This window comes from Bombus bifarius, unplaced genomic scaffold (genome assembly GCF_011952205.1).
Source record: "Bombus bifarius isolate JDL3187 unplaced genomic scaffold, Bbif_JDL3187 scf7180000008000, whole genome shotgun sequence".
NCBI classification, from domain to species: Eukaryota; Metazoa; Arthropoda; class Insecta; order Hymenoptera; family Apidae; genus Bombus; species Bombus bifarius.
This window is the reverse complement of record NW_022884379.1, coordinates 825,400-851,113: the sequence shown is the minus strand read 5'-3', so window position 1 is coordinate 851,113 and position 25,714 is coordinate 825,400. Positions and strand designations below refer to the sequence as shown.

The 25,714-nt window shown below is 37.4% G+C and overlaps 1 protein-coding gene across 6 annotated transcripts; it reads left to right on the top strand.

Annotated features, from left to right (window-relative positions):
• The first annotated feature begins 679 nt into the window (after nucleotides 1–679).
• LOC117206228 (MAGUK p55 subfamily member 6) lies at nucleotides 680–25,656 on the top strand. Of its 6 annotated transcripts, none has more exons than XM_033445372.1 (8): nucleotides 681–1,111; nucleotides 7,728–7,843; nucleotides 18,656–18,952; nucleotides 20,192–20,428; nucleotides 21,675–22,149; nucleotides 22,293–22,627; nucleotides 23,386–23,460; nucleotides 24,177–25,656. In XM_033445372.1, the coding sequence occupies exons 1-8, from the start codon at nucleotides 1,006–1,008 to the stop codon at nucleotides 24,351–24,353; spliced, it is 1,818 nt and encodes a 605-aa protein (XP_033301263.1). In that variant the 5' UTR covers nucleotides 681–1,005; the 3' UTR covers nucleotides 24,354–25,656. The 6 variants fall into 6 exon arrangements, with proteins under 6 accessions (XP_033301265.1, XP_033301263.1, XP_033301264.1 ...); XM_033445373.1 differs by lacking the exon at nucleotides 681–1,111 and adding an exon at nucleotides 5,069–5,185; XM_033445374.1 differs by lacking the exon at nucleotides 23,386–23,460 and having other exon boundaries at nucleotides 680–1,111.
• The last annotated feature ends 58 nt before the right edge of the window (nucleotides 25,657–25,714 follow it).

Here is a 25,714-nt window from a genome sequence, read left to right as displayed (position 1 = left end):
TATAAATATCGTTATGACATATCACTGGTAGATTCACATTCAGAACGGTTACAAGGTATTGCAATTAGTGTTGAATATTACTATAATATACAATCGTCAATAAAAAGAAGGAAAACAATTTCTTAACGCAATAAATCTATCCAGTTGATCCGAATGAAAAAAAGATGCTTAAACATCTGTAATTTCTCAATTTTATAATTTATACGAAGCTATTCAACGTGGCTTGTCAACGGTTCGCACGTAATCACAATTTGTTCGTCGTACTATAAAATAGTTTAGATGTACGAAGTTCGATCTAAAATTTCAAATTCAATCAGAAACTATAAGTTCACCGAGAAACGTCCTAATAAAAGCTCCAAACCACATATCTCCAATAATTGAAGATGCAAACATAATTTCCCCGCTATTTAAAAAAATATCTATCTTTTGATTCGAAAAGACGATCGTCAAGGCGTTTGTTTTGTATGTTGTTGTTGTAAGTTGTATGACGCCGTAATCCAGAATATTTCTACCCTTCCGTGGGCGCGTTTACTATCGATCGATCCGAACGCACGCGGCACTCGTTGCCACGAGTCGCAAAATCGTGTAAGCGGAGCGAGAGAGAGGGTGCAAAAACCCACCCCCCGCGCAACATGCTATAAGTACCGGACACGAACAGAGCGCGGGCTTATAGGTCCCGTTGCGGTCTTCCTCGTTCGTTCGTTCTCTTCGACGTTCTCTACCACGATCACGGACCATTACCGGTGATCTATGAATAGATCACGAGATCTTCGACTGCCATTTTGACTTCGCGTCAAACGTAGATCAATTGACGGGGGGACGTGGACAACACGTGGAACATTCGAGAGGAAGAGTGACAGGGAGAATGACAAGGTCGCCGGTGAATCGGGAATTTGGGCAAACGGAAGTTCGATCCTGTCAGTGGAATACTCGGGGCTGGGATCCATGCTGATCGTGATGCCGATTGGCGTCACCTGAAACCACATTCCACTATCGTCCACCAGGATGAAGAATAGCAAGTCGATGATGGATATCGAGGACATTTGTGGGTGTTCGAAACTACCCTCGATCATTCCTAAGAAGGAACTACCGCACTTGAAATCCACTTCCGGTAAGTTTGAAATTATTCGAGTACAGAACGGATTGTAGATTGAACTGTCCGAGATTGGAGAGATTGAACTGAGTCGAGTAACGTTTTATTGACTACGCGAACCATTTGATTTACTCACCTCTGTTATCGAAGTGGGTTTCGATTAGTTCTCCCGCCATTTATATCGAGGTCTAGAAAATTGAAAATTTCAAATTGAAAATTCAAATTTGAATGTAAAAGAAAGAAAATTTGAATTTGCACTAGTGATTTATATCTGAACTTGAATTAAAAAATGTAAACTTATCTTAAGAAATTTGTAATCTAATCTTTGTAATTCTAATCTTGCGTTAAATAGAATCTGAATTTAAATATCTAGTTAACGAAATAGCCGCAAACCTTTTAAAGATCTAAAGATCTTGTACTTTGCTGCTCGACTTTCGTAGAATTTCTAAAGTCTCGTCTTATCAGATCTCCCCAAAACTTTCGATAGATTCCACTCGTCACTTTGAATTCTTGACAGTTCTCTGGATCTTGATTTGTACGGATGGAGGATATTGATTGAACCGTTTCATCCGACTTCCACGAACTTTTCCTTCTCTATAACTTTCGTTTACCATTCTTCGAAGATTCTTCCTTTTCTGACACAAAATGTCTGTGATCCTGTTGAATTTAACGTGATTTCAGTGGAAGCACCATCGATGCTGACTTACGTTCCAGTTTTTCACATTGCGGTTCAGACACGTCTCACAGGGATTTAGTATCACATTGACGTGGTCATCAGGTTTTGGAACAAATTTGCAAATACTTTTACATTAAATTCTTTACCTACCTCATTTCTGAAGAATAACCTGTTAATGGGATCATTTCAGATATGTATTACTACTTTTTGAATAGCTCGAATTCGACTTAATGAGTATTAATTTATCTTTATTAGCTTTCTTTCACGACTGACAAGTTAAATCAGATATCTCGATTTGATACCAATATTTTTCCAAAATTTCAATTTCACGAATATTTCACATCTTTGAAACGCCGAAAAGAAATTCACGACGTCATGGAAAAATTACAACAAAGAGACGGTCGATATTAACGCGTGCTCTCGAGAAGAAAACTCGGACGATCGATAAAACCCATAACAAAGCCAGCTATACACCTTAGGACCTTGAATGAATACTAATTTCAATGATTACGTATAATATAGTAACATCATCACGAAATCCAAATTTGTCTAAATTTACAATCTTCAGCCAGGATAATTTTCAGAATTCAAATTTTATTCGATCTTTATTTTCACAGATTTAAGAATCTCTAAAAATTTTGTGTGTTCAGACTCATTCCTCCTCCTTTTCTTAAGCTTTCCAGGAAAGCTCCTTACTTTCGTTGAATTGTTTTTCTGTTATACTATTACTTCTATCGTAAAAGCGATCTTTTTCATGTACTTTCCAAGAATTTTATATTTAACTTTTATCGTATGTACAATTTTAAGTTTGAGTTGCTTCATAAAAAGTTTATTAAAAATCTTCATGGATTCCAGGCGATGCCTTCTAGTATCGAATTCATAGTTGCTTCCGTTTTATAATTTCGATGGAGCAAATGGTTTCCGTCTACACCTTACGGCCATCCTGATTGAAAGCAGTTTCACATCCCTGGTCCGGAGCCTGTGTATTTCTCTAGTGTGGGACAAAATAAACGTCAATAAAATCACGATTTGCACGATCGGTGGGTTACGTTGAACATCTGTTCACGATAAAACAGTTAATCGACTCAGAAGTATCTCGCGTAAAATATTCTAAATAACCCTAGTATTTCACCTTGATAAAAATCCAATGGAAAAATATAATCTAAAACTTTTATAAATATCTATCTAAAGAACCTAAGAAAATCATGGAATTTCAATTCCCCTGATCATAAGATAATTTTTCAACAAAGATCAACTAATACTTTAAAATAATTAACCGAAAATAACATAAACAAGAGACTAACGTTCCATCAAAATGTAGTAGAAGAAAAATTACTAATAAATTTAAAAATTTTCAAATATTTCAAAAATCCAAAAGACCAAAAACGTGTTTTTCGGTTACAACAAAATTCCTCCATTCATCGTAAAGTTATTTCGAAGTCAACTCTTTGTTTAAGATACATCGAACAAAAAATAACGTAAAAAGGAGAAAAGGGTGAATAATCGCGACAAATTGTACAAAAAAGTTATCCAAAATGAGACACGAGCCAAGTGATGGTCGATTTTTTTCATTACGTCCATGAAGAATGATTTCCTTCCTCCGGAGACCAGCTGGTTCGTTTCTGGATCCTTCGTCAACGTGCTCGGATTCTCGCGGGCAGTTACCCGGTGGTATTTTCCTTTTCATCGTACGCTCCTCTCTTTCTCGTATTCCCTCGCTTTGATTTGTCTACAAAAATAAGAATAGCTTTCCTCTCCTTTTGATGCGCTCCTTCCCCGACGAAATTTTGGAAACGTCAGTTTCAATCGTTCTTCGGCGACGACAACACGCATCGCGACAATCTTCGTAGACTATACAATTCACGTTCTGTTTTTAAAGCGCCCCAGCGTCTTTTCTCACGGAGTATGTAGTTCAAACGACTAGATCATGTAAATAATAAAGTGTGATTCTTCTTGAGTGGAAACCTATGGATATGTGAAATTCAATTAGATTTGAAATTTGCTTTGGTAGTTTAAAAACTTCGTAACGTAACCAGCTGAACCATTCTGATGGTATTAATCGTCAAAATCTTAAAAGAAAATCAAGTTGTGAGGTTCGTTATTGTGCGAAATCTTCAGAGTTGTGTATGTGTGAATATGTGAAATAACTTTGACAAATGAAATGGGACACAATGAAACAAAGATCATTCAAGCCTTTCACAAAACTTTTAAAAGGTCACGTCATAAGCAAGAACTATTTTCCTCAATTACGACAGCGAACAACTAACACTAACGAGATCTTACTAAAAGAGAGGCCAATTCTTCTCAATCATAATAGAAAGCAACTAAAACTTGAACGAAACTTTTAATCAAACCATGGACTATCCTACATTCAACAATCTTCGGTCCGAATGAATAACCTGTTTACCTCCTTGCACCTTGCAACGCAATCCCACGTTTCAACAGTTTCAATCTATTACCGACATCCGTCATTTTAAAAGAAAAAGAAAAAAGAGAATTCCTCGAGAATCAATCAGCCACGACGAATGCCACAAATAACTATTTAAAAACTACCAGCTCCATATGCTTGTACTATTTGATTTGAAAAAAAGCACTTTAAAGCATCAGCCGTTAAAGATGTTTCCGTCGCAAAAGAAAGAGCACTTTCTGTGATGTAGTCAGGATGCCCTTAAAGAGCGTCACGAATTTCCTGAGCCCGAAGGGAGCAGTGCGGCGCGGCGCGAACGTTCTTCTAACTTCGTTGTGTTCCATCACTTCCACGGGGTGTCGCTTTTAGTCTCGTGGCAGGGGCCTGGGGCCCCAAGCAGGTGTAACACGGAGTTTCCATTCACCGTGACGTGTTGCCGCGGAACGGACCAGTGTGCACGCTTCCTACGTCTTCGAAGAAAATTCTCTTGTTTGCTCTGCCTTGACAAACACTGGCTTGGCTACCGAAAGGAACGTGGCTTCCCGAAAGATCAACGATCGCGTGAGAATGCGTGTTACAAAGAACAGCGATTGTTGATAGTGAGATGGATAGTTCGGTGATAATTGAGTTATGGTAATTGAAACTGTCCCACGCTCAACGTTGTGATAGGATTCAGTAGATACAGACTCCTAAAGAAGAGATTTCTTGTTTCGTTTGATAGTGCAAGAATGTGAGAATAATCGTACTTACTTATGGTGTCTGGCGTTTAGTGACGTCAATGAGACGTGACGTTAGATGTGACGATGAGAATGTAAAATGTGAAACGGAGAAGAAAGTGAAAATATGATTTGTTGATGTATTAAAGATTTCTTATATAAGAGTTTACATCGTCGTGTAAGAAGAAACGTCAAAATGGTTTTCTTCGGAAGAAAGGAGAAGATAGAAGATCGCCGGCTGTTAGCCAGCATCGATGCTGTGAATGGCACCAAACTCTATCAAATAGAAAATGGTAAAGCTGCGATGTTAGTTTAGATTTGTTTGATTCTACATTGAAAAAATGCCATTGAAAATTTGTCTAACATAACGTTCAGAAGAAATATTTTCTTCTCGTTCTCCATCAGAATTCCGCGAACAAACTTCTCGTATCTAAATATTATTCCTCCACGTTTATGTGCTTCGCTTTGGTTTTTAACAAATTTGAATGCCCTTTTGCAATTTCGTCGTTTCTTCCTTTTAATTAAAATTAATTAAAATTACCAAGGAGTTCAATAATCTAAAATAGAGAAGGTTCGAAAAAATTGACGCAATTCTAAGTGTATTTAAATACTCTTCTTAATTCTTCTGCATTTCTGTTTCATGCACAAACTCGGTCAGAACAAGCGAGCGGAATATTTTCTGATCCAATATTGACGTTAGACAATCTCAAATAAAAAAATATGGTAAAAAATTACACTAAATTTGGCACGATCATATTTTTCTTCAAATAGAAGATATAATTTTCTTTATATCGTCTCGTATTAAAGTTAAAGATTTGCAGTTGCTTGTATAACGCATCGTCAAACCAGCGTTTCGTTTCGCCTGTATACACACGGACAGACTGGTTTAAGAACTTTTTCCTTCGGCTGTAAACCAGGCGAGAAATAGGTCGAGGCGTTCCGGAAAGACGATACGCGATCGTCATAGTATGGCTCTATGCACTCGTGGTTCGATAGCTTCGTGTAACTACACGCATTTATCATGCAAACCTCCCGTCGTCGACATCGCTTATCATCGTACATTCAAGTGGCCAATCACTATTTATCAGAACCACTCGAACCTGGAGAACGCCTCGTCTGGTCTTCGATAATTAAACGTCATAAATTATAAAGATACAACTGGTTCGACAAACTGCCCTTTATGATAAATGTGTTCTAAGGGATGTAAGATAATTGCAAATGAGATAATTTTAGAAAATTTTGTGACTTAACTTTGTAAGAGAATATGTTTGCGAAAATAAGAGATATTTTTAGTAAAACATCTTGTGTCGTTGCTTTTATTAAAACAAATCAAAACTTTAATATATCATCTATAAAAGATTGAGATTCCAAGGCGTTTTTCAGGAGGAGACGCCACATTCAAATACTTTACGAACGATTTGTAATGTTTGATTTAAACTCGTTTTTCGCTATTAATATTGACAATTAAACAAGAGAACGATCTTTTTGTATTCTTTGTTTGAAATAGTAAAAAGGCTTTATCTCATTCATAATTACGCTAAACGTCGTTTCGTGTTGAAAATTGTTCGACGAAGTAAGGTCGAACGAGAGTGAAAAGGTAGGTCGAAGTATGATTATGACTCTAATTAGTCCTGGCACTTGTGAATGGATTCAATGTTAATTGGCACCAGCTGGAAACCATTGTTAGCAGTAAGATGATTCTTTGGTCCTTAAGCTTGCTTCAAATTTCTTTCGAATCCGAACATAATATGTTTGAGTCTAGATTGTACAAACTAGATTGACGAACATCATACTTGAAATTGAGATTCGGTTAATTATCAGTCTTTGATTAATTAGATTCTGAAATCTGGAAAAATAAGTTCAGCAGTAACTCTATCACAAATAAGTCGTATGTAATGAAAAGTCTGGTATTCATTCACATTCATAAAGGAAGTACTTGCTAAAATCTTGACAAAAACTTAAATTTTTAATATAAAATACATAACCCTTAAGTTTATATTCTGAAAACTAATACCCAACATTATTTCATTACTATTTTGATCTTGATTAAATTATGAATCTTGCAAAAACATATTTTCCCAAGTTGTTAAATTTATTATTTATTTTCTTTCTATTATTTATTTTTATTCTACTGGCATGTGAACTGCATATACGAAATAATATACACGCGCTAGTGAGCATATGAATCAGAACATTTTGTTTTCATAACTCATGTAAAATATGTATGTGCTGTTTATTTCTAAATTAATACTATTATACCGTGGAATGAAATATTCGCAAAATTACAATGTTTGTTCAAATAATACGTAGCGTTTTAGGGGAAAATGTACCTGATATGTATAAACGGGAAATAATTTCGGTTATACTAATTCAAATTCACATTTTTATAAAAATAATATAACTCAATATTATATAAATATTATAACCACTATAGAGGTACTATATACTACAGTACTATAGTACTTAAAACATTTTAGCATATTATATGCATTTTGCACATTTTTGTATACTTCAACTTTCCATAAATGCATAAATATTCGCGGTCTAAAGGTAACCATTTAAAAATTTTACCTCTGAATGGTTTACCGTGAATAATACTTCCTTTCGCATCAACACTTACTCGACTTCCCGCTTTTCGATTTTTCCACCGAAGTGTCTCATGCTTTAGCTCCAGCCACCTGTGGCTGCCCCAATATTGATCCATGGAATGGCCACACCCGGCATCCCCTCGCGTCGCTCTTTTGCACCCTCGACGCTCGTGCCGGTAGTGTCGTTGCCCTTCGCGCACGTCCACGTAGCACGGTGTTATGGAAAAGTGTCTGGTCACTGTTCCAGCCGCCTTCATGCACGTACGCGACAACCTGGAGGAGCTGGGCAAGGTGGCTGACGACACGGATCTGCTGTTCCTCAAAGGCCTCCTGGATAGCCCTGTGGTCACGTCTCTAGTGAAGGTGAGTAAACGCGTGTCTTCATGCTAGTGATCTTTTCTGTCTCCTGTATTACATCATTGTCCTCCCATTTTGTATCCAGTTACGATGATAAACTTTCGTAATACGAAGAATTCAAGAATTTAGAAATCTTCTCCATTTATTTTGTGTTATTACAATAACGTATATTAGAAAGTAAATTCTAAACAAGTTGGTTTAAATCTCGTTAATAAATAAAAATATGAGGTTAGTTTGCTTGGATGTGATGCAAGTGGACATTTCCTACGTCGAAAGGATACAATTTTCAAGCAATATTCCATTGAAAATAATTAAAATTAAAGATGTTGTTTCGAAATATCTAATATTATAGGGAAGCATGACCGCGATATCTTCTCTTTTACAACTGTGAACTGAACTGACAGTTTGTTATAATTGTTTCCTGTTATCAATCATTGTTTATTCGCACTACCGGCTAATTTGCAGTTCACTAGAATAGAACGAAGAAGTTTAGTTTTGTTACAACAGGATGAAGATTGTGTTTTCTCATTCGTAGTAAATGATGAGCGCAACTATTACAGCCTCGTAATCGATAGCTTATTTGTTAGATTGTCAATTGCCACTTGCTTGAGTATAGAATTTTTTCAGCATATATCGAATCGGGTTAATTGCAACCATTATTCGAGCGTGTGTGTATTATTTTTGGCACCGGCGAAATAAACAATAGCGTGCGTCGTTGGATCATGCGCGCTGAGGGCAGATGGTTTCGAGACACATGCACGTGCCACGTGTTTACTACGCTCGATTTTACGAGAAAGAGACCGTCATTTACGAGAGAGTGCCTCGTCCGCCGTGAAATCCCCGTACGAATGCAACGCCGTGAAATGGAAAACGTAACGCAGCCAGCCGCGAGTCCCCTTGCCGAGGTCGGTAAAAATCTTCGAATGTCGTTGAACTCGTTCCTTCCACGCTCGATACTCGTTTGGGATCGGTTTCTTAGCTCGTTCGTAAAAATAGGAAAGATATACTTACTCGTGGGCTGGCTGGCTTGTTTAGTCTGTTACTATCCTGTCTTTTATTGATCGATTACCGAGCTTTGTTTAACTTGTTTAACATTTGGAATTCTGTAAAGCTGAATACTTAACCTTTGGGTACGTTTATTCATTTCTACGCCTTCTCAAAGCTTTTCTTCTCGATTTTTCATTTATTTAGGCTTTTAGTGTTTCCCTTAATCTTTTTAATAAAAGTGTTATTTTTTTCATCTCTTGGAAATTATGAATAAAGAAGTATCGGAACATTTAGTTTCATACAAAATATAATAATTAATCTAAATTATTAAGAGAACAATTAATCGGTTGGAAATCTATATTCGTATAAGTTTGTGATCCAATATATCTCTTGTGAACGGAAGTATATATGTTTTGTATATGTCTTGTATATACTTTTTCTTTAATTTAAATCATAAATATTCCCTTGACGGAGAAAATCGTTTTACAAATAGTTAACCTGAAAACCCACTTGCCGCGTATGTATTCAATAGCGTACACTCCTTTTCTCAGAAAAATGAGAAATAATGATCGTTTTCTAACTTTAAATAAATTCGTTCCTGAAGAGGTTAATATTTTTACGTGCTTTTTTACTGTTTAGTAAAAACGTCATCTATGTCATTTTCACGGTACATAAATACGCTTCGTTGACCGTGTCGCCGCTCGTTTTCGTTTCCATAGTTTCATTACAGCTTCACCATCAAAACTGTAATAAATGAACGCCTTTTCACTTGCCTATTTCTCTCAACTTTTGATTTCAGCTTTCTGTTCCATTGCGATGTATAGTATTCTTATATTACGAAAGCTTCCTGTCAGTGAACAAAACACTTTCCACGACTGTATTCTATTCTTCAAAATACTATTCGTTCTCACATCCAACACTCAGCGCTATTATACAAATTTTTATTTCCCATCGTTGACATTCAATCCATTCATTCAACTTGTAATGGCCACTTTCTGTTTTGTAAAACAAGAAATTCAGACGCTGAAAACCTTTCGCTATAATTTATGAATGTTACGCCAGACATTCTCAAACAATCTCATCTAACAACGGCTACCTGAATTCAAAGCAATAAATCGACTATGAACTCGATATACCACACGAAGACACATAAATCTTCTAAGACTTAATTCGCACGTTTTTAGCCATCGAAACTAGTGTCGCTACGATTGAAAATATTCGGACTAGGTTGTGCACGTGATATTGGTTAGAAAATGATCTGGTAACATCGAATATAGTTTTGTCACCTCGTATTTCGATATTCAACACGACCAGTACGTTTTTGGGAATTACGATCTGTAGTAAATCGTTACAAAAATTTGCACAGAATGAATCATTCTAGAAATACATATAACACAGTTAATGTCTATAAAAATTCGCAACAAACTATTTGTTCTAATCATTCTCAGTCTCTTTGATTACAATACATTAATTTCAATTGCTACATTCCTCAATAATTAAAACTAGATTTTTAAAACATAAATAGTGTTTTTAATTCTTATACGATTTTTCAATTCTTCTCGTGCAAAGATGAGCCAACATTTCCACTAACCGAGCAATTCCTACGAAATTTAAGAGACGCTAACCTCAAAGATCCTGTAGCGCAGGAATGCGCGACGCTGGAACTCGAAAACGTCGGAACACTCGGTCCGAGCAATGAAATTTTCGAAACAAGTCTTGTACGCGGCTTCTTTTTACACACCGCTTGCACTATGGCTGCGTGAAACAGCCGCATTATTTTGGTCGTGACATACATTTCCCGTCGAACCATGGAACAACTTGGGCTCTTCAAGTGAAAATATTACTATCCGCCGATTGGTGTAAATTCAGCAGTGTGACGTGACTACGTACGTCACCTCTTCTCTGATCCATTACGTAACAACTATGATACGTCTGCGTATATTTCTCATCATTTGTATAATGCATTAACGACATTTAATGTTCCGTAAAATATATTTTTTCACATTCCGTAGATATCTTAGGTCTCTACTAAGTTATACAACTATTTGTTGAATCAAATCTGTTTTCAATAAAACAATTCAATAAAAAATTTGATGGAATTTTAGTTACTTTGTCAATGATTCACTGTATCTACGGAGAGTTAAGAAACGTTCAATAATTCAGTGTTCTATACAGAGGAAGAAGTGCAGTTGGAAGACTCGAGCATCTTTTTATTGGAAGTGGTCCAACAAGTCGAACATTTTCTTGAAATTCTTAGAATTATAAAAAAGAAGAACTTTGACTTTAGGTCTCTAAAAATATTCCAAAATGATGGCGTAAAAGATCTTTGAAGTTTAGCGTATCTGTAAAGTCTCAAAGTTGGTTGCTGGCTCGTGACCCAAAACCGTTCGAATTATCTTGTTCCCGATCAACTGCACGCATCCGTGGCTTTCCTGCGAAACGTTAGTGCCCATCCACACGTATATATGTATACAACTTACCGCACCTGCTGGGCCCACATTCCATCCTGTTCTTCGGGATCAGCAGGTAGAAGTCTGGTCTGGTGTCGAAAAGTCGTTAAGAAGCCGGTGTTCGTTTCCGGCTCGGTTCAAGACAACAATAGCAAACGTTGACAGATGCGATATGGCGTTACTGGTTTCGTCGAAAACCGTGAAAACCGGTCACCAAACAACCTTGGTAAATTTGGTGGCTAATGTGGAACTGTTGGAAGAAAGGATCTAAGAGAGGTGTGAGAAGTTTGATTTTCTCGTGGTATCTCTCCTCCAGGTATTTTTATTTTCGTATATTCTAATATTGCTAGTTTATCTTGGGAATGTCTTAATGACTCAGCTGAACGTGGTTAGGTTTAATTAGGCCGAGAAGTCGCCTGAGTAATAGGAAAATTTCCATTAATAGAGTTACGTCGTGCTCGAGGAGTAGGTGCAAAACAGAAACTGAGTAAATCTTGTCAATCTTTATGAATTTGATAAAACTCGAGATACAAGATTACTCTGATATTCACTATAAAATGGTATTATAAAGAAATCAAAGTCACCAATTTGAGTGAAAAAAAAAGAAAGATTCAGGAATCTATATAATAAAATCGGACACTTCGTATATTACGATATTCCACTAATAACAAACAGAACTTTCGATCTTTCTTTCCATCTCATCTCTCTTGTCTAACATTTCTAAATTTTATAGCTTTTACGCAGATAAACCTATAAATTCTAGCAGAAAAGAATCCTAACTGAAAAGTAACATCACAGTTTACGGATAGAAGAAGGTCTCATTAATCTTCCACCCCTGTACCAACTACTCTAACCTTTGTATTACTAATGACAAACTCCACTTCCGTTCTTTTTCCTCCGTCTCATTCATCCCGGTCTCGAACGTGCACCTTACAAAGCCATCCCGTGGACAGTCCACCGAAAAGCGGAAACCGCGAGGGTCCTCCTTGGGAACAAAGGCGTTTCCTGCGAAGGGAAGAAGCGAGCGAGACAAACCGTGAATCAAGCGGTCGCGCGCCAGCGGCGCCGGAAACCACTGGCGAACCATGCTTCGTGAATAATCCGAGTATGTTAATTGACAAATCGTTGCCGCGGCTTCTCTGATATCCGGCGTAATTGACCGCGACCTCGGAGGTCCTGGCCAATTGGCCCAGGCTCGGACTTCAGCGACCGAGTCATCGCTTATGACCGCTCTCGCAGAAATCGCGAGGCAGTGTCACGTCGCGTGCGCTCGTGTACACACACGGATTACGATGTAATTTCAACCGGCTTTGTAATCGCGCGAAGGGACGAGCGGAGAACACGCGTATGCGACATTGACGCACGTGTAAGTGACAGGAACGTAACTGGCAAAGTTAGGCGCCATGCGGTTTTAGTTTGATGTCGTTTTAGTACAATTTGAGAGGATGGAAATCTGGAATACAATTTTGTTGGTATATTTTTGGAACAATGATTGTGACATGTATATGTATTTCCGTCGGGAATGCTGGGAAAACCTCCCATCACCATAGTCAAGATTTTAATGTTTAAGCCATAAAAATAAGGAAAACAACTTTTAATGTTCCAACCTGGCGTTACGACGATGGGTTAGGGTTTAAGGTGACATAACGGGTCACCAGACGTAGCCACGGTCACGGGAGGGCCGCGTACCTGACAGAGGTACGGAATGATTTTATGACTCTCCTTAAAAACAAGGATCGACCCGAGAAGCGGGGACAGGAGTATATAAGGGTAGGTTCATCTGGATTCAGGGAGTTTTTAGTTAGTTAGTCGTTGAGCGAATTGCCGAGTAAGTCACGCTGATACTGGTCATCCCGTGGACCGTGGATTCGTTATCGAACCTGGATTCGTTGTCACCATCATCTCGGACATCCTATTGCCGTTACTCATAGCCTCTTGTAGTGCCCACATTCGCACTGATAAACACTAACCACATCTGCGACGGTAAAGTAAGTAAAGGTTCATAGAAGGCCCCAAAGTGCCAACCTGACTCCGACATGTATATACAATGAAAGAAAAGTTAGAAACTTTTCGAAAAAAGCATTCGTAACGCAAAATGATGAATTTAATGAATCGATTATAAAATATATTACAATTATTTGACATTAATTTTGTTATGAAACGATATAAGGCATATGTTTCTTATGTAAACTTTCGGAGCTAGATTTTGCCCTTCCAATAATCAAAGATTAAAGATTAGTTAAAAAGCTTTAAAGATTTTAAGATTAAAAGAATATTTAATAAAGATACCGGAAAGAAGAATTACTTCAAAAGTGAAACTTTCTTAATTATTCAATACACCGAGACTCGCTAATGTTGCCGTAGCAATAGTTGTCTTTAACATTAGAGTCATACGATCCCGTTGTATCGAATAACGGATTATTGAGTATCTCGAGAAGGGTCTACCTGTGTCGCAAGATCGACAAACCGATCGGTGTCGATGACTGCCAGCGTTTCTTTTTTGCCACGACATTATATTCATCGACCCGACTGCAATCGAATTGCATAATTCTTCAAATCAACGATACGTACATACGTCATAAATTCCTATCATTGACAAAAGCAGACTCGGACATTTCGTAGCTATGAAAATATGTCCAAGGACAAGAATGAAACGAAAGTTAGGAGTTTGTGTGTATGTGTACTTTCACGCAGGAATAATGTACGCAATTGGAATGCTCGAGTAGTAAGAGGAATACCCCTCTACCTCTTCTAGATAGAGTAGCTAGGATATTTAACATTCCTCGCAACGAGGCACGTTCTCGTTTACACGTTGGCACTCCGTTTAAACATCGCCGCTTTCCCGTGTCGAAAGAAACGTTGGAAGTTCCGACAATGATACTAGCTAGATAATAATATTATCGTGTAACCAGCTAGTGCAACATGACCTACTTAGTTTAATCCTAAAATCCTCGATTTTTAACTCTATACGCGTAATTAGTGAGATTACTGTCAATCGTAAGCTCGTCGAATTTGAAAGAGTACTCTTTAACTTTAGATCTGATAGAGTTAATTCAATCAATAAATGGACTTCGTTTATTCATTCGTTTGATATATTATAAAAGGTGACAATTGGTAATTAACCCCATGTCATTGCATTGAAATTTTATTATAAGACTACCAATAAATACCTACTACCTAAAATATCAAAATAACAGTATACATGCCTACTACCTATCAAAATTCTAATTTCCCCACGAACTTTTGCACGACAATTGGTATTGTTAATTGACCTCGTTTCGCTGTAATCCTTAATCATGTTGTAACAATTTTAGATCAAACCCATTTTACATATATTCAGTAATAAAAAAAAGAGTAAGAAGATTCTAAGACCTGTACGAGATATATCTAAAACTACGTTTTGTGGACTTCTCAATTTTGCTACCCACGTAATCGATTTTCAATTCTCAACAAACAAGTGGCTCACTTTCACAGACTAATTTATGCGGCACAAGCAGAACCTATAAATAACAGTAAATTCCAAGATAAATAAAAAGCAATATTTCCAACATCGCTTTCCTCTTTTCCCCCAGTTGACGAATGTAGCTGCTTCTGAACGGCTGCCAAAATCACAATTACCCAAATAAGCTTCTAAATGGAAAACTACCATCGATTTTCAAAATCTCGAATCATCCATTTATGGAAAATCTAGTAGAATGGGGTCTAATGCACGCACGTAGACGGCCCTGCATCGAACGTAGCGGAGTGTTGCATACCATCCGAAGAAGGGCCCCCACCTGTTTCAGGCTGGCCGCCTGACGAAGGTGGGGGCGAAAGAAACGTCAGTAGGCGCGGCAGTTTTCTGACGCCGCTTACCTAAGTAACACACACGGTGTGCGTGTTGTCCAAGTCGCGTTTATCCCTTGTGGAAACCCCTCGCCAGGTTCTCCCGTGGCCGTTTACCCCGTCGGTTGTCGCCGCGTGAGTGCACCCTCACGGCACTGGCCGATCGATACGGCGAACTACAGTTCCAGGACGGCGGCCAGCTCGTTCTCCAGAGTACTGCGTCCTACCTGACGGAGACAGGCGACCTCTGCCTCGGCGTTTCTCCAGGCTTCCAGTGTAAGTTAGGATTCCTGCGAAGAAATCTTTGAGGAGGCTCGTTTCGTCATTTTGGTGGGACGGTGGTGAGCTTGGGGTAGAAATGTGGATAGATGAAAAAGGTGGATGAGTGGAAGACTGTTGCTGCTACGACGACACGTGAGATCAGGAGAAAGCGCGATTCGTTGACCGTTGGCCCCTCTTGGCGTCTGTGGCCCGTGGATTTTGAGGTAGAGAGTAGCTCGATCTTGAGAGAGTACTATGATCTGTATTTTCATACATTAGACGTGTTTCGTTTATCAATTGTTAATATTATTCGTGTCAGTTTTTGAACAAAGGCAATTTAAAGATAACGGTGGAGTTTTTAGTGGATTGATAATTCTGTTTTGGGGAAGGTATTATTCTACTTCCTGTGTAATTTCTAAAAGAAGAGGAGGAGAGAGGTACTGTTGTCCATCCATATTTTGAACCATTCGTTGTGCTTTGCTTCATCTTTTGGAGAAACGGAACTTGGTGGAATCGTTCGACGATTCTGTTAAGGAAAGGCCGCACAATTTCTTGAAGTGAGCGAAAAAACAAAATTTGGAGAAGTCTTCTAATTCTCTTAAAGAAAGATATTCCACTTGTTGTGTAATTTCTTGGAAATAGATAAGGTAGAATTTCAAATTGCTTTCTGAAGAAGAGTCACTCCATTCTTTGTTTTGTTTTTGTAGCAGTAAGTGAACGTCGATTAACATTTTTCTTTCAAGTCATTCGAACTGCAGTATCGTTTAGAATTGCGACATCTACTCTACAAATGTGTGATTTATTTGATTTTCCTTTGAAAAATTTCAAAACGAGAGATAACATAAAGGAAGTAAGAAGGACACGGAATTGTCACACATAAATTAGTTATTGATATGTGTAATGAGCGAGTTGCTGTTTGTTCTTGAAGCGCAATAATCCTGTGTTTGTTTCATGAGAGGTTTTTCAGGGACGTCACGGAAGAACAGAAGAATTCATTATAGGCTGCAACGTTCGTTGAACACCAGCTGTTCTACCGTCGTTTTCATTATAAATACGGTATAATTCGTGCCCACGACAATGACAATCTTGCGACATATGGAGAAATACCACGATTCTTCGTTCCACGTAACGTGGCATTTTAATTTTATTTGCTACTCACTAATTGTTAGTTACTTCTTTTCCTTCGATTGTCTCTCCAAATTATATAAAAATAACTACGTTTCATTTTTAATTTTCACGAGCTTATGAGCAAATATAAGTCTGTTATAAAGGTTGCGAGAATACAATTCAGTCGAAAAAGACTTCAAGAAAATGAAAAAGTTAATTTTATTACTTGACATATCTTTTCATGTGGAAAAGATACAACTGATCTGATAAATAATAATTTTTTCAAAACGTAGCAAGGTTGATTTTCTAAAAACAGTCTTTGAATTCTCGAAAATAGTGTTGGAGTCGCTTATCCAAATACGAAGTTAACGTTTGTGTGCGAATTAGTAATTCGTAAGGGAATCGAACTTTCTAGCACGCGTTAATGAAAGCAATCCCTCGCATTTTAACGTGCACACACGGTTCTCGATAAATCACACACTGTTTTCTTAGGTTTCAACCAAAATACAACTTCGACCGTGTTCTTTGATGTCTCTCGCGTCGTGAGTTGATTTATTGTTGCGTGTACATACAAGTCGCGTGGGCAGAGAGGCCTAAATCGAAGATTCATTACTTCCTTTCGATGCTCCTTTTCCAAAATGTACGATATCTTACATACGGAAACTTATGCCATGTCGCAATTCGTATAATCGAACAAAATCGTTGAATCGACATCGTGCATCTGCGATGCACATGTATCGACGCGAATGATTCGACGATGAATCATACTGGCGGTGAGGAACATCGACTTCGACGGCTTCGTGAAACAATTTCCATAGACGAACGATTCGCGTTAGTCTTTCACACGAGAGGAGAATTTTTCATCTGATCTTGTTCGATTAATCCAAATATGCTCGATCGTTTTGATAATTTCTCTCGAAATACCACTTCGCATTTATTTAGCATTCATATTAAAGATAACAATAAATTTTTTGTACTAATATTAAGTGGTTGTCGAAAAATAGCTATTTGTCTCAAAGAATTAATTTGGCTAATTTTGACTGACATCTGAATTTTTCGTAATATTTTTAAACACAATTCCACTTTCCCTTTATTATAGTTGAGAATTTGCATGATATATCTCTTTTGATTCCATTAGTTGGAATATAATTTTTTCTCTCTATCTGTTTTTTAAAGAAATTATTCTAAGAGGTACATGATTGTTCGTTGCTCGGCATTTTCCGTTGTAGCGTTCAGGTATCAAGTATTCTCGAAGGTGGCTCTGAAACACTGTGAATGACCTACTTTCGTAATTACTCTTTCATTGTTGTAACGCTGCATTGGCTGGTTCAATGTGGAGTACACTAGCCTTACGTGGTTCGACGCTAATCCAATCAAACCTCGTTGACACAGGGTCATCGTTGCGCAATGATAATTTCACGCTCTTAGGTGATAAATCAGCAAAAAATGCTTGCGATTTTAATCAATCAAAAAATAAATTGAATCTAATACGTTACTGTCTTCTATGAAATTTTCACATTTACGAAAAGAATTTGTTCGATAAATATATAGAAAACATTGAAACACCTTTGATATCACGCGTAACATTGTTGATTCAAGTGTAGAGTAAAAACCTTCGTTTCTCTCGGCTTGTACGAGGGGACCAAGAGTAACCAAGGTTCCTCGTACGGTGAATTTGATGCGGAAACCCGTTTCGACTTTCACAACTGACGACGACTAAGCCGTTCACTGTTTGTGGCTTTGGCCATACGCTACCACGTAGCCCAGAAAGGAGTTCGAGGAGCGCTCGATGCCCTCGATGGGCTCCAGGGACTTATTATTTCGTCGATGATGATCGATTCATTCTGTAAACCTCTGCGCAACAATACGTTAGCTTCGTATCATTGCAGTAATTTTATTTTAACATAGTTCAATCATCGATAATCAAATTTCTATGCTATCACTATATCTATAAAAGCATAATTTTCAAATCTTCGAAAATAATTGCTCGATCAAATAACTAAACTTAATAACTAAATTTACCAGGTAATCTAAAACATCCCAAAGAAAAATATCTAAAGAAAGGAATCTAATCTTGACCGAGAGATCCTAAAAGTTGCCGGTCGAGTTAGTAGGACGAACGAGGACGACTTGAACAAAAACCAGTTCCCATGGAAACCTGACAGACATCGTGGCGTGACTGTTGCAGGTCCAGGAGCGTCTGGAGGATCCTCCACTTCACGTGGAACCGGTATGCTCGTCCATTTGTGACATCGTTGACGAGGTGTGTCACGCGCTCCGCTCCTCCAGGGACGAGAACGCGCGCGAACTCGTACGATTATTAAGAGGCTCTCATCTAAAAGCCCTTCTAGAGACGCACGACGCGGTCGTCGAACGAAAGGAAGCGCCATCGAAGCCGGAACCATCACAACTGACGATGCCTACCAACGAGAGGACGGAAGCTGTCAGGATGGTTGGACTTAGGAGGCAACCTAACGAACCTCTGGTAAAAATTCTTTCATGATAGAATTCTTGAATTCTAGAATTAATGAAAGAACACAGTGTCCCAGTGATCATTATGCAATCGGAAAGGACTGACGAAAATAAATTTTAAAATTTTCACATGAAATCTTTGTTGGTCGTACTATATCGACTGGATCACTCTGTGTAATGTTTGTGGCTTTACAATTAACAAAAAAGATTAATTGAAATACAATTAACGGAAGATATGAACAGATAGATATGAACGTTTGACGCTGTTCCAAATAATCAAATAATTTTTATAGCTCAAAGTCTCAGAAATATATCTTTGAATATTTGGAGATCTTTGTAAAGATTTCAAGAGTTCAGGGTGTTAAAGGATGTTTAGCTTCTGTGTTTGACGGTTTGTTTCGTTGGTGAAGAAAGCGGCTGACGAGAAGGCACGTCGAGCAATCAACAAAGAAATATAATCGTTCGCGCCGACTTTCTCGTTCGTGGCTCTAGTTTTAGAGGTTTACCATTCCGTCACGTGAGAGAATTCCCATTCTGAATCGGATTTAACACGCTCGAACGAAGAAAAGACGGAAATGCCACTCGCAGTTCATAAATAATTCGGAAACGTTTATTATCCGCGCGATGCTGATTCGAGGCCACGTGGCCTCTTCGATGAATCTGGCACGTTGTTCCAAGCTTTATACCAAGCGAAGAAAACATTTTAACAGAAACATAATACATTATTCTTCCTTATGCTGCTCTTAACCTTCTGCATCCAAAAAATTTTTTTAATAAAATTGCAGCAGCACCGATACACGTTTATAATAAAGTTCTTGGAAGCTAAGGCTTCTCTTTCGCAAAGAGACAAATGACACATTAGCGATACGATCTTTACATTATCGTGAAGTCGATTCCACGTGCTAAAAACCAGCCAAAACATCCTTGAGACCCGGTGAATTCTCTGTATGCTAAACCACAGTCTATTTCAACATTCGCTATTTTCTCTCATTGTCAGCAAAAGGTATTCTCGACAAACAAGTGCACAAAGCCATGATCTTGCATGATGGCCTTCCATCAATGTTCGTTTACACTTTTACGCTAAAATGGAAACAGTAGGTCTTCTCAAATAAGCAACATCGCAAGAATGTAACAACAAAAATGGAACGGACATAGAGAATCGTCGATTGTTCTCTAAATGTACTAAATAGCAAACCTGGTTGCATTCAACGGGAACAGACAAGTTTATTTTCACTGGTACGTTTTTGTACAGGGTCTGACGGTGCAGGTCGACGAATCCGGAAATTTGATCATCGCCAGGATCTTAGGCGGAAGCACTGCTGCCCGCCAGGGACTCCTGAGAACCGGCGAGGTAATCCTCGAAGTGAACGGGAAGGAAGTTCACAACCCTGAGGAGCTTCAGGAAGCCATTCACGAGGCGAAAGAGAATTTGTCGCTGAAACTTGCACCTGGAATCGCTTCTGATGGCAATCGACCCGTAAAATCTACGGTAAGTGAAGATAATTTAACTTTTGATTTGGTTAAAGTTGGCTAATTTTAAATTCCTTTATCTTAATTCGTATGGTATAAATCTAAATTGAATTTACACCACGAATAAGGTGGGAATTTAAAAGGAAAGTAAAAATAAAATTCTTGAAAGGCCACCTTCTTGAAAAGAAGATTGCTTCTATTAAAAGCATGAAAGTATAGAGGTACGAAAATATGTTTAATCGACCTCTTAGGATCTTTACGATTCAATTTAATGGCGTCTATATGAGACACGTGGTTACAATTTCCACCTTCCGACAAGAGGTTTCTTTAACGCGATTGGATTTAGACTATAAAATTTTACTATTTCACTGATAGAATTTGTCCAAAAGACTGAACAGAATATGCTGTCAAAATTGTGTTCTAAATATAAAAATCATTACTGGAAACACAAATTGTAATAACTCTTTATATCTAGCGGTAGCTCTGTATTTCGTGTGTAAATAAATGATAATGTGGATCGAGAATGGGAAACTCAATCCCTCGAAGAACACTTGTGAATAGCTCGCACATTGTTTATATATCCTGTAATATCAATTTTTTCAAAAACGTGAAAGGTTTTAGGAATGGAAACAGATAAGAATTATGTGAAGGAAAACATCGGAGCTTAAAAACCTTATGTTTTGAAGACAAGAATAAAACATAGGTGGATAAAAAGTATGAATGGATGAAATTCTAAAGAACTACATACTATTATTACTAGAAAAAACAATCATCTACGTACAGATATGTTAATTTTTCAAATTATATGTTAAATCGAAGGAATTTAGTAAAAGCTAACAAAATAATTTATGTTATAATAATAAATATGTTGCAAATATTCAAGAATAGATCGACAGCGAAAACATATATTTAATCCTCAAATCAAATGAGAAAATTTATAATTAAAGAATTAGTCAGTGTATTGAATTTTAAAACTGTTCTCCTATTAAAGAAAAGAAAAGATAGAACTCATCGTTAAATTGAGAATATTTAAACAAATTTATATTTTTATAAAAAGAACCGAGAAAGTAAAATCTGGGCAGGCATTTGTTTCACCTACTAAATATTTTAACGAGCACTATACTTTCATTATTTTATGCGTTTTTGTACATTATAACGCATTCTATGCATTTTTGCATCTTCAAATTTCCCATAAATACATAAAAATCCGCAGTCCTCCTACCACGTTTCTCTTCTGAAATCTCGAATTTGTTTTCACATTATAGTGTTACATGAGAGCGCTGTTCGACTACGATCCATCGGAAGACACTCTGTTACCGTGCGTAGAGATTGGACTTCCATTCCAGAAAGGTGACGTACTACAAATTGTAGACCAAGCAGACCCAAATTGGTGGCAAGCTCGGCGAGTTGAGGGCGAGGGTCTAGGTCCGCCTGGTCTAATTCCGTCGCTGGAACTGGAAGAACGAAGAAAAGCATTCGTGCCACCGGAAGCGGATTTTGTACACAAAATTAGCATCTGTGGGACTAAGATCTCTAAAAAGAAGAAGAGGAAGATGTATCAATCGAAGTCCAACGGTGAATTTGACAGTGCGGAACTGTTATTGTACGAAGAAGTGGCCAGGATGCCGCCATTTAGACGTAAGACCTTGGCCTTAGTAGGTCCAAGAGGAGTTGGTCGCAGGACGCTGAAGAATAGGCTGATAAATAGCGACCCTGAGAAGTTCGGCACCATTGTTCCGTGTAAGTGTCATAATTTTTGTGTGTCGTGAGATCTTGACGAGAATAACAAACAAAATTGATGGGAAAATACCATTCTCTTCTACTGTTAACAGTTACAAATTAGGATTATAATATTGTGATTCATAGAAGTCATATGTTTATAGATACCTCACGACCACCCAGAGTACTCGAGGAAGATGGCAAGAGTTATTGGTTTACCGACCGCGACTGCATGGAAACAGATATTAGAGAGCATCGATACCTTGAGTATGGAGAACACGGTGGGCATTTGTATGGTACAAAGTTGGATTCCGTGAGGGAGTTAATCAGAGCTGGCAAAATGTGTGTTCTGGACTGTAGTCCAGCTGCTCTGAAAATACTTCACAACAGCACGGAATTTATGCCCTATGTCATCTTCATAGCGGCGCCAGGAATGGAACAATTGAAATGGTTATATGATTTGGCGAGGTCGACTGGAACGAGCAGTCGGAACTTGACGGTAATTACGCTGCTATTATATATCATTGCCCTTTCTATTTTTCTCTATATGAAAATTACATTTTTCTATCTCCATTACGGCCAATAATAACGCCAAGAATGAAAGTGTTCTATGAATTGAAGTTTCTACTGAATGTTTAAAATTGCTTTGATTATTGGTATCATTTTTAATTATTGAAACTACTGGTTAATGTTACTCAAGTTTTGTTAATCGAGTTTTACAACTACTCGTTAAAATGACTTTTTTATCAAGTAAATACATTTCCACGGATACAATATATTTAAAAATTTACAGAATGATTTAAGTATTTATTATTTTTTGAAAACATGTTCGAATTTCGCGTACGAGAAATAAGAAATCCATTTGAAATGGAACGATTCGATGCGCGAAATTTGTATAAAGAAGAAACATATATCGACGGCACAGGCCGCGTTTCAAATAAACATAGCCATCAAATATTTTACGATGCAACCTTCCGAATCTCTGCCTGCCAGTCTACCGTCGTCGTGTAAATGCGTGTAATTTGCCTATTATAAATGTATTGCATGCACTTTTGTTCGATTACAATGACTCAATGATTGGTTTCTCTTCCACGAAATTCTTCTTCCATAAAATTCCAAATACCAACTACTCTTTATACTCCATTTAGATTGATATTGAATATTTTCACATATTACCCGTTGTATAACTTCCTTCTCTCGATTGACGTAGCGTTCTTTATTTAATCTTTCGTATGTATTTGATGTTGGCTTTGCTAGTTTGACCGCCAGAGTTCCATCAGGTACAGCTCGAGAAGAGCCAGGACGTTGGAATCTCTTGCTTCCTTGTACGAGGTTTGTATTTGCATGCATATTCATTGTATTTTTCTTTCCTTTTATCGTAATGTGATTGCTTGTAGATGTGTAGTATTATTGTTTGAAATGTACCACTATACAGAATCACGTAACATTCAAAGAAAAATTGTAATTTATATAATATCTAAATGCAGTTTATTGACAATGCATTAATTTTAAAATGTAGTTTATTAATGACATTAGGTCGCTGCATAGAGTTTGTCCGCCTCTTCGATCATATAAATAAGTTACCAATGTTGTGGTAGATATAACATTACTACCTAAATCAATACAAACTGTGCTTCTGAAACTCACAGAAAATAGGAAAAAATATGTTCATTAATCACATAGTAATCAGACATTCAGAATGTTCCCATAATGACAAATCCAGTATCAAAATTCTCATTTTTTTCAGACATTACAATACATAACAAATGTAATAAAATATATCCTTCTTTTAATTTATTTATTAATTTATAAATGGAATTTATAGAAGATCCACTCTGCTGGATAGGACTTATGTAGCGACTTAATGCAAAACAAAGAATAAATATATTCAAGGCAAAGTATAAAAGCTACAATCTTTCTAACATTCAATTTTCCGATTGGAAAGAATCACCATCAACAAACACACTTGAACTAAATGCAATCAAAACTTAATCTTTCTCAAACTTTACAACGTGCAGCTAAATTATAGTTTGTTTTTCACTAACTAGGAGGACGATCTGAAAGCAACGTTGGAAGAATCCGCGGCCTTACAGCGTGCCTACGAGAAATATATCGACCTGGTGATCGTGAACGAGGACTTCGACAATACATTTAGACAGGTGATCGCCGCGTTAGACGCCTTAGCCACCGAACACCAATGGGTTCCGGTGAACTGGATTTATTAAACACCATTCAGGCTACCTGAGGGAACAAGTAGTTTCAGAACAGATGATCCAATTCCGGTCTACAGTATCGTGCAAAATAACAAATTATTGCATTATTTTCTGTGGAACACGCGATGGCGTCTTTAATATACCCATGCTTGGCAAACTTGATGTCGAGTGCATCGTTAGTATATTTATAGCATCGTATCGTCGTGCAATGGAACAATTTTATGGTTGTAATATGTGTATACAGAGTTCTAGTGTGTTGTGTATATTGTCTCCATCAAATGTATAAATACTTTTAAGCGAAATGACGCACTCGAATCGGGTAAAGAAGAAACGAGACGTGAGTTTCTTCCATCGAGCGGGGAGTCTCCGAAACGAAAGCAACAAATTTCGAACACGCGCATTCTTCTTTTACTTATGATTAGAAAAATACTCGGGGCTATGAAGGCCAAGAAGAGATAGTATCTCGCTTTACGATGCTACGTTTCCAGCAAGTATAGTCGTGTAGCATTTACGTTACTTTGTTTTAGGTTTATGAAACGATCCGTTCGCCTCCTAAATTTCGCTCGTTAATAACATATATTCGTTAGAAATCTACAAAAGTACCGTTAAAAGATATAAGAAAATAATAAGAAAATTAGAAAAGAAGCATATGAATTTTGATTTCAATGATAGTAGTTAAACAGTTTTAATTATTTTAATATTTTTAATATCTTAATGATCCAATATCTGATGATATCCTCTGTGAGTCTCTAAATTGTCTTTTCACGCTAACTAAAGTAACGTTACAAAAAGAATTCTCGCATACATTCCCCTTTATCACCCAGAACAACTAAACAGAAACGGATCGCGATTAAAGTAGGTATACGTTATAGACCGCCGTCCAATTATTTTTAGGATACGCCTAGTTTTAATTTCCCTTGAACTACGAGTCTGCATATGTATGTATGTTTATTTACCATTTGTCATACAATGTACTTTCGTTTCTTTTATAGAGATATCTATTATATATACATTATATATTTCATGAATCCTGTTTATACCGCTCGTGCACTTTGAACATATTCCTGGCATAGAGTGCCTTAATAGCACAGCCTTACCGGGCTTGCAGCGAAGACCTACTATGTCGAGACGATATATTCTCTTATACTCGAGAGTTTTGCGAAAGCCACGTCTAATAACACATTTTTTCTAATGCTCTGACACGCATGCACATGGAAATTACGACCGTTGCAGATCGCTATATATGCGTTTGATCGGAAGCTCCCGATCGTGCCATGTGATATACGGAAAAATAAAGTTTATCGAGCGTTTGTTACGAATTTGAATTACTAATACCTTTCTATCATTTTCATTATCCTTATTTCTCACAATTT

Bases quoted from the DNA above. Each gene is read 5' to 3' on its own strand.
- LOC117206228 (XM_033445372.1), top strand. From the start codon at position 1,006: ATGAAGAATAGCAAGTCGATGATGGATATCGAGGACATTTGTGGGTGT. The intron at 1,112-7,727 runs GTAAGTTTGAAA...TCACTGTTCCAG, and splicing joins GCACTTGAAATCCACTTCCG to CCGCCTTCATGCACGTACGC. The intron at 23,461-24,176 runs GTTTGTATTTGC...TTCACTAACTAG, and splicing joins CTCTTGCTTCCTTGTACGAG to GAGGACGATCTGAAAGCAAC.